The following is a 12,695-nucleotide window of genomic DNA, read 5'->3' as shown; positions in this document are numbered from 1 at the left end:
TGTTGCATGGTAGCTTCCGACATTTGGAGTGCTATCTCCAAGTCACCTAGGAATTCCCCACCTGAATACCTCCAAGGTCTAACAATCTTGCCTTAAGGCTCGACAACAGACCGCCACGATCAAGCTCATTCAGTTGTACTCCCCCAGAATCACTAGGCTTGTCAGACCTTACCTATATGATGACAAAATAATCTCCACTTCATAAATTCTCAATATATTTTCTCCCCTCGTTAGCTTAGATTACTCCATTAAGAGAATCACTTTTAGGAATCATCATTATCTCATCAACCATGGGGTACTTCAATATTCTCATCACAATTTTATAACATCATTAATCATACATAATCATGATCATCATATAAATCATCACAATTAATAACATCACTATCATCAATAAAACGTCATCATTATCATCACATAAACATATGTCATACAATGCATCCATCTTTTATTATCACATCACATAAATTCATCTAATCAAACAGATGCACATAATTTCATTCAACATCCAACATCACAACAATATCAAATATCAAATACCACACAATTAGCAACTGTAGATCGACAACATACAGCGAGTGAATTCGAATAAACAACGAGTTCACAAAATCGTTGAGACTTGACTGATAAATTATGCTGAGCTTAAAAATAAATTTTAAATAATCAATAATAATTTTTTGAACAAAAATTGAGTCAAAACGACGAGAAAAAAACTGCAAAAAAAGTCTCACCGACTCGTCAGGGCGTCGGAAGGGTCCGACGTCAACTTCACAAAAAAAATACAAATTAATAGTGCTTCTTGAAGGTTTCGACGAGTGGAATCCAAAAATGATACCGGTTTTTTGAGACGACAAATGTGGTGATTGGAATTGGGCAAAAACGGCTCGCCCAAGGAAAGAAACGCATCTGTTTCTGATTAAACGGAGTCACAATTGATAAAATTGATGCCAAAAATGGATTCAGCGGCCGATTTTGTGTGGGGTAGAGGTTGGGATCGTTTCAAAATGGCAAGGAATTGATGGGACGAATTTGAGAGGATTAGGGTGTTATGCGTGCTCTTTGACAGTGCGCTGCTGTTTGATCTTTCCGTTTTTAATTGCAGATTGAGGGGTGTAGACGACAGATGTACAGGTGCAGGAGTAAAATAGTCCGTAAGGCCCAACACAGGAGAGTCCAGTCTGAAGCAGAAATGAGGGTGTAATGAACAACTAGCAGGTGTAGAAAAGAAAATGTCCAACCAGTAATAGCTCAAATTAATATGCAAAAGTAGAAAATAGGGGTGTAAATAGTATCTAAAATTCATCTTTTTGTATTTTTAAAAGCCCTTAATAAATAAATAGTTTATTTTACTTTCCTAGAAACTTTTCTCCAAAATACTCATTTTAATATAATATCATCTATCCTAAATATAGATAAGTATAATTTTAACCAAAACTCTCATATTCAAAATAATAACTATGATTATTACTATAACATCTTTCAAAATAATCACATAAAAATACATCATCTTTATAGAATAGTCGAAATGATAAAATAAATAAAAATAACATCACCAATTTATATTACTTAATAATTAAAAATAAATTTAAAAAATATATTTTTATAAGTCATAATTTAATTTTATAATCTCCTTAATATTACGATCTCTCATGCATAAAAAAATGTCACATTAAAATTTAGGCCTATTACATCGTTCTTTGAAAGAGCGTTGTAAAAGACCTCCTTATTTTATTTTTTAAAATCCTATTACAGCGCTTTTTCAACAAGCGCTTTAAAGGACCTCTTAACTTAGTATAAAACAAATAATTAGTAAAATACCTATATTTGGATTTGTTTTTTCCTCCAAATAATTAGTTAAATACCTATATATATATATATATATATATATATATATCAATGCTAAATTACATGATCAGATCATATTGGGATGATCAGTTAAAGTTCAAGAAAAATTCTCAATACTCAAACAATGCTTTTTCAAGTTCAATACAAGCAGAAAATCAGTTCTGGCAAGTCAAACACTTAAATTACAAGAACTTAGTATAAAACAGTAAGACCAAGCTAAATATAAGGAGAAAATAAGTAGAAGCAGAAAATCAAATACAGTTCAAGCTAAATACTAAAATGCTCAATTCTGGCAGATCAAACAATAAAATTACATGAACTCAGTTTAGATTACATGACTTATATAAAACAATTAAACACATTAAGATGCCCTTCTTCTTTTCCTGGTGGGATTCACATTTGCTTGTCCATTAACGATACGAAACGACGGATTAATCAAAATTCCCTCATTATGATCATCTCTAAGATATGAACCATCATCAATTGAATCAATTTCATGTGGTTGTGATGGTTCGTAGGGTTAGGACAACGTATTAAATTTGTTTTAAATTTGTTTTTATTTATTTAAAGTGAATGATTTTTATTTAAAGCGCAAGCCTTTTACGATGCTTGTATAAAAAGCGCTCTAATATATCATTTAATCATATGAAAGCGCGTGTATTTTACAACGCTTTTACAAAAAGCGCTTTAAAAGCCATGTAACATAAGGTGAGAGCGCTACATTTTACGGCTCTTGTGTTTAAAGCTAAATTTGAAACGGGACTCTAATGCCATTTGTAACACCCTAGTTTATTTATATTTCTACATATTTATCAATCTTAGTAACTATCTAAATATATTATTTAAAAGTTTATACTATAACCAGTGTATTTAAATTGCTAAGTGATCTATCTATGAGGTTTACAATAGTACCACCATAGTTTGGTTGGGATATTTTACAAACATGGTTCTATGGAATCTAATTCAAGATAGAGTAACTGGAGATCATGAGAATTTAGAATTTATATAAATCAAACATAGATTCAATGGTTGTACTGCATACTGATTGAACCTGATAATGATTGATTAGAAATTGGGTGAATGTTGAAGACGTTATTGGTAGTTGAATAATTAAGAACATTACTTGTGTCTATCGGTATAAATAATAAATTTATTGTTATTATCAGAAGATTAGATATACAGACGAGATAGAAAGGAAGGAGAAATAAATTAATATTAGGTTGTGACAAAGGAGGAAAATACATGTGGCTGCTAGTTGAACTCGAAGTTCAAAAAAAAAAAGTGTGATTGTCCTTTCAAGCTTAGATCAAAACCATTAAAAGATGGTTCAAGATGGATAGTTAAAGTAATTTGTGGAATTCGCAGCCATGAATTACCTGATACTTTAGACGGGCATGCATATGTTGGATGCTTAGATGATGAAGAAAGAAAGCATGTTCGTGACTTAACAAAATATAATGTTGCACTGAGACACATATTACTCTCATTGCAAGACTGAGATAAGAGTAATGTTACTAAGATCTCACAAATATATAAACAGAGGAGTATGATTCGATTGCACGTGAGAGGTAATAGAACAAAGATGCAACATTTATTTAAGTTAATTGAAGATGCAAAATATGTGTGTTGGAATAGAAAGCGTGAAAACTCCGATGTTTTGAGAGATATTTTTTGGGCGCAACCAGATTCGGTGAAGTTGTTGAATTTGTTTCTGATTGTGTTGATTTTGGACAGTACCTTCAAAACCAATAAATATATAATCCCATTACTTGAAATTTTTGGTATGACATCAATAGAGAAGAAATATAATCCCATTACTAGACACAGATCGGGTATGAATAAACTGCAGAGGAAGAAGAAACTGGACCAAAAACTGTGTTCATTTTTGTAGGAGCATAATAACTTGAATCATTCATCTTTTGCAGGGGTAGAATTGGTAAAGCAGCTTCAAATTTAAGCACTTGAATCAGTTGTCTAACACTTGGCCTTAATGAATAATTAGGATTAGCACACCAAAGACCAACAACAACTAAACGTTCCATTTTCATCTCATCAAACACACCCCTAAGTTTTGTATCAACAACTTCAACAAACCTTCCTAATCTATAAAGTTCCCAAACCCAATCATATATAGCCATTTGGTCTTCCTTTGCATTAAGATCAACTGGTTTTCTTCCGCTAACTAACTCCAATGAAACAATTCCAAAACTATATATATCAGATTCCTTTGTAGCTTTACCTGTTGTGAAATATTCAGGTGCTAAATATCCCATTGTACCAGCTATAACTGTTGTTTGTGAGCCTTTTTCATGATCAACTAGTCTTGCCAACCCGAAATCGCCGACTTTAGCATTGAAATTTGTGTCCAACATAATGTTGCTTGATTTAATGTCTCTATGTAGCACGCATTGTTCCCATTCTTCATGAAGATACAACAACGCTGAAGCTAAATCCATTGCAATGTTGTACCTCATGTGCCATGCTAATACGCTTTTTCCGCGATATAAGTGTGAATCTAAGCTACCATTTTGCATGAATTCATATATAAGGAGTAAGTCTTTTTTTCTATGACACCAACCAATTAGTTGTACTAAATTTCTATGCCTTAGTTGACTAATGAGTTTCACTTCAGTTGCATATTCCTTTATTCCTTGTTTGGATTCTCTTGATATTCTCTTTATAGCAACATTTGAATCTATGTCTTTTAAATAGCCTTTATAAACACCACCAAAACCACCTTGCCCAATCTTTTGTGATTCTTCAAAGTTATCTGTTGCACTCGCCAATTTATTATAACAAAACCTTTTTGGTCCTATTCCCTTTTGGAATTCATCATCCATTTTTAGGTCAAAAGTTGAATCTTCTTTTTTCATTTTAGCCCTTTTCCACATTAAAATACAAAACCATCCTAAAATAAGGAAACTTGATGCAACAACTACACCAACTCCTAGACCAACCCATATAGTACCTTTGTGGCTATCCATCCCATATAGTAATTCAAACAAATTTTTTAGTTTTTAAATTTTAAAATGCTAAAATAGATTTTTTTTAGATGTAAATCAAATAAGTCCTAAATAATTTATTTCATATTTCTTGCATTTTTTATAAATTCAGTCAAAAGTGAAAACAAAAAGATATCAAGACATGCTCTGTCGCATCTTTCACATGATCCATGGCCTTTACAATAAGTTTCACATCGTCCAAACCTATTGTTAGTCCTGCTAATGCTGGTCTTGGTTGTAAGAGAGAAATTTCACCAATTCAAATTCTATGTTTTGTTTTATGAAAATATTAAATACGACACATTTCAAGCTGCAGATTAAGTACAAGACTGATACATTGAAAATTCAATATTAAAAGAATAAAAAAATGTTTAATAGAAAACATTGAAATAATTATAAATAAAACTTTAGATGTTTACTAATTATGTTTCTTCCATGAATCTAAGATCAAAGCAATGCATGAAATTCCAAAGAAAAAATGTTGTGTAAAAAATTCAATTAGAGCAAGTCTATTTTATCGTAAAAGTAGTATAAAAGAATTTTTGCATCCACATGAATTAATTAACAAGTATCAAATTAATTAAGATTATTGATTATTTAGACTAACAATAATAGATGAGTTATTACAAAATAAGCAAATAGCCAATAATTGAAAAACATAATAAAACACTAAGAAGTAAATCAATAGAGAAAAGTATAGGGTAAGAGTTTCACTTGTAACCTTATTTATCCCCAATTCTAGTTCTATTTGGATTCATATTTTTTTTCTCTCTAAATTAACCGCTTCTTTGGTCATGCAAATAATTTTAATTCATGAAAATTATTTGAACATAAAAATGTTGAATGATTAAAAGATTAAAATAAAATTTGATAATGCAATAATTTATAGTTTCAATTATCTTATAAATCTATCAATTAATTGCAGTATGATCACTAACAACTAATTGATTACAAAACATGAAAATTAAATGGTGATCTATCCTAATATGTAATTAAGATAATTTACTTGTACAGTAAAAAGTAATTAAAATAAAACTAGAATAGATAACTAAAACACAATAAAAGATATATCGATTATTAGATCCACCTAAGATCTTAGAAGAGAGTTTAGTTGCTCATTATTATAAATAAAATTAAATATAAAATAATAATGTTCAACAAATTAAATGACAAGAGTAAGAGTTTATCATAATTACTCTAAAATACTCTTACAAATATCTAAAAATGCAAAAAATAAGAGTTTATCACAAAAACTTTAGAAATGAACAATGTCATTTTGAGAGTATTTAATATTGGATCTATAATATCTTTTGTTCGACTAATAGTAATCCATTCCACCTTAAATATAATTTTAAGAAAAATATTCAACATATATTTAATGGGCGATTTCAAAATCAATAATAGAATTAATCAATATCTTGATTAATCTTCATTATTGCTCATTATTTTGAGATTGATTAATGGTCATTGACCAATTTTAGTTTATTTTTAAAATATACAGAGTAACAAACAATTTTTATGGATGTACTACACAAATGTTGAATTTTTAAAAAATATATAAATTAATTCTTAAAATTATATAAATCAAATACTTATTTCAATATTTTGAATCACCATTATCTCTATTAAGATCTATACTAAAATTAAATGATCTATATTTTATTATGTAAAATGTACACATGGCAATTCATCAAAAGTTTTCATTAGAGTTTAACCATTGATATAGAGTTTAACAAAATTTTACGATTACTATACCAATAGTTTGTTATGTGGGTATAGGATTTGATAGCAAATAATTTTATATCAATATAGGTTGTATGTCAATTAAGTATTTTATTTTACAAAATTTATCAAACTAAAAAGAAAATATACAATAAAATTAATATATTTAAGAAACAAAATGAAATAAAAGCTCTACATCATATATATTAAAAATTAACAAAAACTCTTATAAACATATCAACGTAGTTAAACTATGTAAATTTAAGTGTATTTACTAATAATAAAAAAATTGTCTCACAGACAAAAAAAAAAAGGCTTACAGAGTTTTATATAACAATTTCAAAATAATAATAATAATCACTTAATTGTCAAAACTCCCTCTTCAACAACAAATTAATTTTTAATCTTTATCTACGACCAATAAAAAAAATACAATTCAATATAAAAAATATTACGCCTAGAAAATAAAAGAAACATTAATAACTTTAGTGAGAATTAATTAGTTCTAACTAAGTGTCATTTTCATTCTCTTTGTTGGTGTATAGACAAAGAGAATTTAAATGGTTAAAAGTACTAGAAGGGAAAAAATCTATCACAAAAAATAGAAGATGTTATATACAAAAAAATATTAGTATTGGACCTATGAAGTAACTTGTATTTTATATAAAAAGATTAAGCAAATATAATATAGTTGTCTCACAATTTGTAATTTGTGTTACGTGATTTTAGCTTCAATTATCTCCAATAATATTATATGATATATTGTGGTATACCCGACAAAGAAGATAATATTGACAATAAATGCAATAATAATAATAATAATTTAAAATTAGTAAAATAAATATAAACTTAAATTATTTTTTTAAATACACATTAAAATCCACGATTTTATTTCAATTTACATGTGACAAACTTACTTGATATGTAAATAATAATGATTGGAAAGATATAAAATAAAAATAATAATTTATATTCAATAATATAAATATGTATATTATTATTATTATTACTATTATTATTATTATTATTATTATTATTATTATTATTGTTGTTATTATTATTATTGTTGTTGTTGTTGTTGTTGTTTTTCTTTGTTTGATAAACTAGAAATCTTAGCTTCGTGTTAAATTAAATCCTAATCCCTAATTCCTAAATCCAAGTAGGTCCTATAAGGGGTTCTTATCCAAAAGAACTAGAAGTGCCTTTGTTTAAGATAATTTAAAGATAAATTAATTTAAAAAAAAAAAAACAGAAATCAATTTAAATTAGGCATACAAAAATGAAGGATAATTTTGTTTTTGTTTTTCACAAATAATTTTTTAAAATTAATTATTATGCTGAGAAATGAAAAGCTATTTTGATTAATTTTTGGAAAAATTATTTCCAATAGAAGGAAGAAGCATACAGATTCACTTTTAATATAATCGGAAACAAAAACAAAATAACGATTCGGGCTCTTCTTAAAAGTCTCTTAAAGCAATTTCTATGTTATTTATACAGAAACACTTTCATTTTTTTTGGTTTCAAAATTACTTTTATTTTAATACCTAATAAATAGGAGCAAATATTTTCAATTTCTTTTTTTAAAAAATAATTTTAATTCATGAAAAGTATTGAGCATAAAAATGTTGAATGATTAGAAGATTAAAATAAAATTTGATAATGCAATAATTTATAGTTTCAATTATCTTATAAATCTATTAATTAATTGCAGTATGATCACTAACAACTAATTGATAATTTGATTACAAAACATGAAAATTAAATGGTGATCTATCCTAATATGTAATTAAGATAATTTACTTGTACAGTAAAAAGTAATTAAAATAAAACTAGAATAGATAACTAAAACACAATAAAAGATATATCGATTATCAGATCCAGTTAATATCTTAGAAGAGAGTTTAGTTGCTCATTATTATAAATAAAATTAAATATAAAATAATAATGTTCAACAAATTAAATGACAAGAGTAAGAACCTTAAAAAAAGGATTTACTTCAAAACTTAAGACACTTTGCTCTAACATTAAAAATCCCTAAAATCTCCCATTTATTGTGGTGTCAATTCCTATTTCTCACTAGTACATACATAAACAAAAAATAAATATTTGTTATTGATAATTATAAAAATTATAAGATAAATGTTTATCACTAATACATAAAATATTTTTTTTAAGTCTAAATGAAATATAAATAAGATAGCAGCTACGCGTTACCCGTAGTGAAATAACACAAATTTCTTGTTAATTTTAATAAGAAAATTCATTGATACATGGATATTTTATTTCATACGTGCATTTTTAATAATTCCCGTTACAAGTAAAAAACTAAAGACATTAAGACATGCATATGATTAATTTAAATTTGGCTTTTTAACTCAATTCTTCACACAACAACATTGAGCAAATCCATAACATCCACCACCTCTTGTAAAGCCTTCATGAAGGCATGTATTATCGCATGTTTCACATAATCCATGTCCATTACAATCAAGTTCAATAGTCTTCAAATCTATTGTTGGTCCTGCTAATGCCGCTCCTGCTGTAAGAAAAAACATCACAAATTCAAAATTCTATATGCTTTGTTTTATGAAAATATTAACACACAACACACTTTAAGCTGCAAATAATGTACTAGACCCATACAATGAAAATTCAATAAAAGAAATAAATAATGTTTAATACTGCATTTAAATAATTGTAAATAGAACTTTAGGGGTGTAACTACTTATGTTTCTTACATGAAGCCAGTACCAAAGCAATGCATAAAATTCCAAAATGAAAAGATTTAGTCATTATGAGAGTCTTTGATGTTGGAACTATAAAATCTTTTCTTTGACTAATAATACTCCCTTCCACGTTCCACCTTAAATATAAGAAAAAAAGTCTGCATACATTTAATGGACGAATTCAAAATATATTATAGTATTATAATTCAGTCAATATTTTGATTAATCTCCATTACTTCTCATTATTTTGAGATTGACTCTTGATTATTGACTAATTTTATTTTATAATTTAAATATTTAAATAAACTCATATTTTCATTTTTTATTTGATGAATTTGATGTTATTAAATTCATAACTAGGATTGATTTCCTTATCATTTGTATATTTTAATAATTCCAGTCAAAAGTGAAAACAAAAGTCATTAAGGAATACATATACTTTTATTTAGATTCTTCTTCTTCAAGAAGGCAATATATTATTACACAAAGAAAAGGAGTCAATGATATAATTTATTTAAATTTTTTCTTTTGCCTTTGCAAAAAAATAAAATAATGATTTATATCAATCCTTCACACATTAACACTGAGAAATTCCATAACATACACTTCCTTTTATAAAGCCTTGGTCAAGGCATGTTTTGTTGCATTGTTCACATGATACATCTCCTTCATTGTCCAAAGCTTTTGTTAGTCTTGCTAATGTTGGTCTTGCTGTAAGAAAAAAAAATCACAAATTCAAAACTAAATATGTTTTGTTTTATGAAAATATTAACATACGGCACATTTCAAGCTGCACATTAGGTACTAGATTGAAAAATTGAAAATTCAATAAAAGAAAAAGAAAAATGTTTAATACATCATTGAAATAATTATAATTAATAGAACTTTAGAGGCCTAACTATTTATGTTTCTTACATGATGTTAGGACCAAAACAATGCATAAAATTCCAAAGTTAAAAGATTTAGAGATGCCCAATGCCATTTTGAGGGTTTTTGATCTTGGAACTATAATATCTTGTTCAACTAATACTCCTTTGCCCGTTAAATATAAGAAAAAAATATGCTGGTTATAGACTTGTTAGTAAAAAAAGTATACATTTAATGGACGATTTCAAAATCAACTATAATAGTAGAATTCATTTAATATTTTTGTAACATTTCGTTTTTTCGGGACATTAACTAACGAAATTCTAAACGTAAAAATACAAATTCGTTTTTATTTATTTATAATTATTCTATATACTCATTTATCGTAAAATCAATTAATAATATTTTTAGTTATATTTTCAAAAATAAAGAATCAAAATATTTACAATCACTAAAAGTAAATTTAATACGTTAAACAAAAGAGACTCTTGTGGTCAAAACTATTGATATTTTATTACCCAAACATAAATTGGTCATAAACTTTGGACTTGTGGTAAACTAACCCAATAAGTCTAACAACGACACAAAAGTATCTCAGAGCCTCCAACTGCATGCTATTGTACTTCAACGCATTTCTCCTATTAGGTTCACCGTAACATTATTCGCTCAATTAATGTCCTGTCAAATGTAAGGGTCATATCCAAATAACAAACACAGAACAAATAGACATGCATGTATATAGTTGTTATAGCAAAATATAAATAATCATATTTTATTTAAAAGTTTAAAAATCACAACGCACTAAAAGTACAATAACAATGAAAATATAACAGTACAATGTTTGCGTAATTAATAACATTACTTCATCCATCCAAATGACCAAGAGGTAAAATAACAATAAGATATAGAAGTACAATATCACATATTTAATAGCGTTCGCCCAAAACCAGAAGATACAATATATCAGTTATCTTTATAAAATACTAGTCACACTTTAATTAATGCATATCCAACAGACCTTATTACTTAATCTATATGAATTCGGGAATATCCCCTCCCAGCAAGGGCTTCGTGGGTCCTGCCAAACAACACCACTATCTCCAGCTTCAGTCCTTCCAAGCAACACCATTAACTCAACATCCTCGCAAAGATATGTGGGATCCAACCAATTATGGACGCACCACCACACAACTATGAATGGATGTATGAGTGAATGTGGACACTTTAATAAAATATAATGCGATACTAACTTATTAATGATGTATCGCATAACATTTATTCTTCACACTTTGAATATGTTCAACACAACCATTGTAACACCATATCACATAACATTTATTTTCCACACTTTGAATATGAAAATGTTCAACTCAACCATTATAACTACATATCACATAACATTTATTCTTCACACTTTGAATATTTTAATATGTTCAACACAACCATTATAACAACATATCACATAACATTTATTTTCCACACTTTGAACATGTCAAACACAACAATTATTAATATTAAAAATTTTGAATATAACACACAAACAAAACCAATAAATAACATCACAGTACATTTATTATTATTATTATTATTATTATTATTATTATTATTATTACCAAAAATTAAAATAACACAATACAATAGTAATTATCACCAACAATTTATTCTATAAAAATAATTATATCAACTCATAATAAGATAAGATATAAAAATAAAATAAAATGTTACATTCTACCTACCTTAAATAGTTTCGTCCTCGAAACTGACGCTAGAAAAAGGCGGGTCTTACATTCTATCATCCTAAAAATAGTTTCGTCCTCGAAACTGACACTAAAAGTTCTTAGATATAACACACATATCTTATTCGTCGAAAAAATCCTATATATCTTGCTGCAATTATTTCAGAATTCATCAAGCCTAACATCCTCACCATTATTCTACCCATTTACAACTCTAAAATCATATTCACTAAGTCTGGTATTATTCTAATCCTACCAAGAAAGCTTCTAAGTCCTCTACAGACCGAAACCTACACCACACAAGATTTTGTTTATAATCATAATCTGAATACATGTTAGATATTCAAACATTTGTGACAATTTTCCACGAATATGTCCAACGTGTCATCGTTCTCAAACCACTATAAAGTGTTCTTACATTTAGTGTTCGATCTTTTGGATCCAATACTCTAATTTTATTCAACTTAATTCCCACAAGATTTTTTTTTAATTCATTGTTGCTCTTATGGCTAAAAATCTAATCCATATGATTTACTACTTAAATTCTCATCCCTTATGGTTTAGTATCACTTACTCGTCAACTACAACTCATAAACACAAATCATCTCTTTAATTTAAAAATTTCATTCTCAACAGACCTTTTAAGATTATCGTCTCTAATGTACTCTTAAACCTCAACATCTTTAATTCACCAAAACCTCAGTCAAACAACACCATTTTTTCCATTCACCCCATAATAACCAATAATTAATATCACCTACATTGAGATCTTTGATCAAGCCTACGATTGATCG

At 27.5% G+C, this 12,695-nt stretch overlaps 1 protein-coding gene across 1 annotated transcript; it reads right to left on the bottom strand.

The window, feature by feature from the left end:
- Positions 1-3,179: 3,179 nt before the first annotated feature.
- LOC101493833 (L-type lectin-domain containing receptor kinase IX.1-like) lies at positions 3,180-4,829 on the bottom strand. Its single transcript, XM_004516897.3, has one exon. It carries the CDS (start codon positions 4,827-4,829, stop codon positions 3,663-3,665), a length of 1,167 nt encoding a protein of 388 aa, XP_004516954.1. The 3' UTR covers positions 3,180-3,662.
- Positions 4,830-12,695: the final 7,866 nt, after the last annotated feature.

Source organism: Cicer arietinum, chromosome 3 (assembly GCF_000331145.2).
Source record: "Cicer arietinum cultivar CDC Frontier isolate Library 1 chromosome 3, Cicar.CDCFrontier_v2.0, whole genome shotgun sequence".
In the NCBI taxonomy this organism is placed as follows: Eukaryota; Viridiplantae; Streptophyta; class Magnoliopsida; order Fabales; family Fabaceae; genus Cicer; species Cicer arietinum.
Note: the sequence above shows the minus strand (reverse complement) of the source record. Positions and strands in the feature narration are given on the sequence as shown.

Excerpts from the sequence above, each read along its gene's own strand:
- LOC101493833 (XM_004516897.3), bottom strand. The coding sequence starts at position 4,829 with ATGGATAGCCACAAAGGTACTATATGGGTTGGTCTAGGAGTTGGTGTA.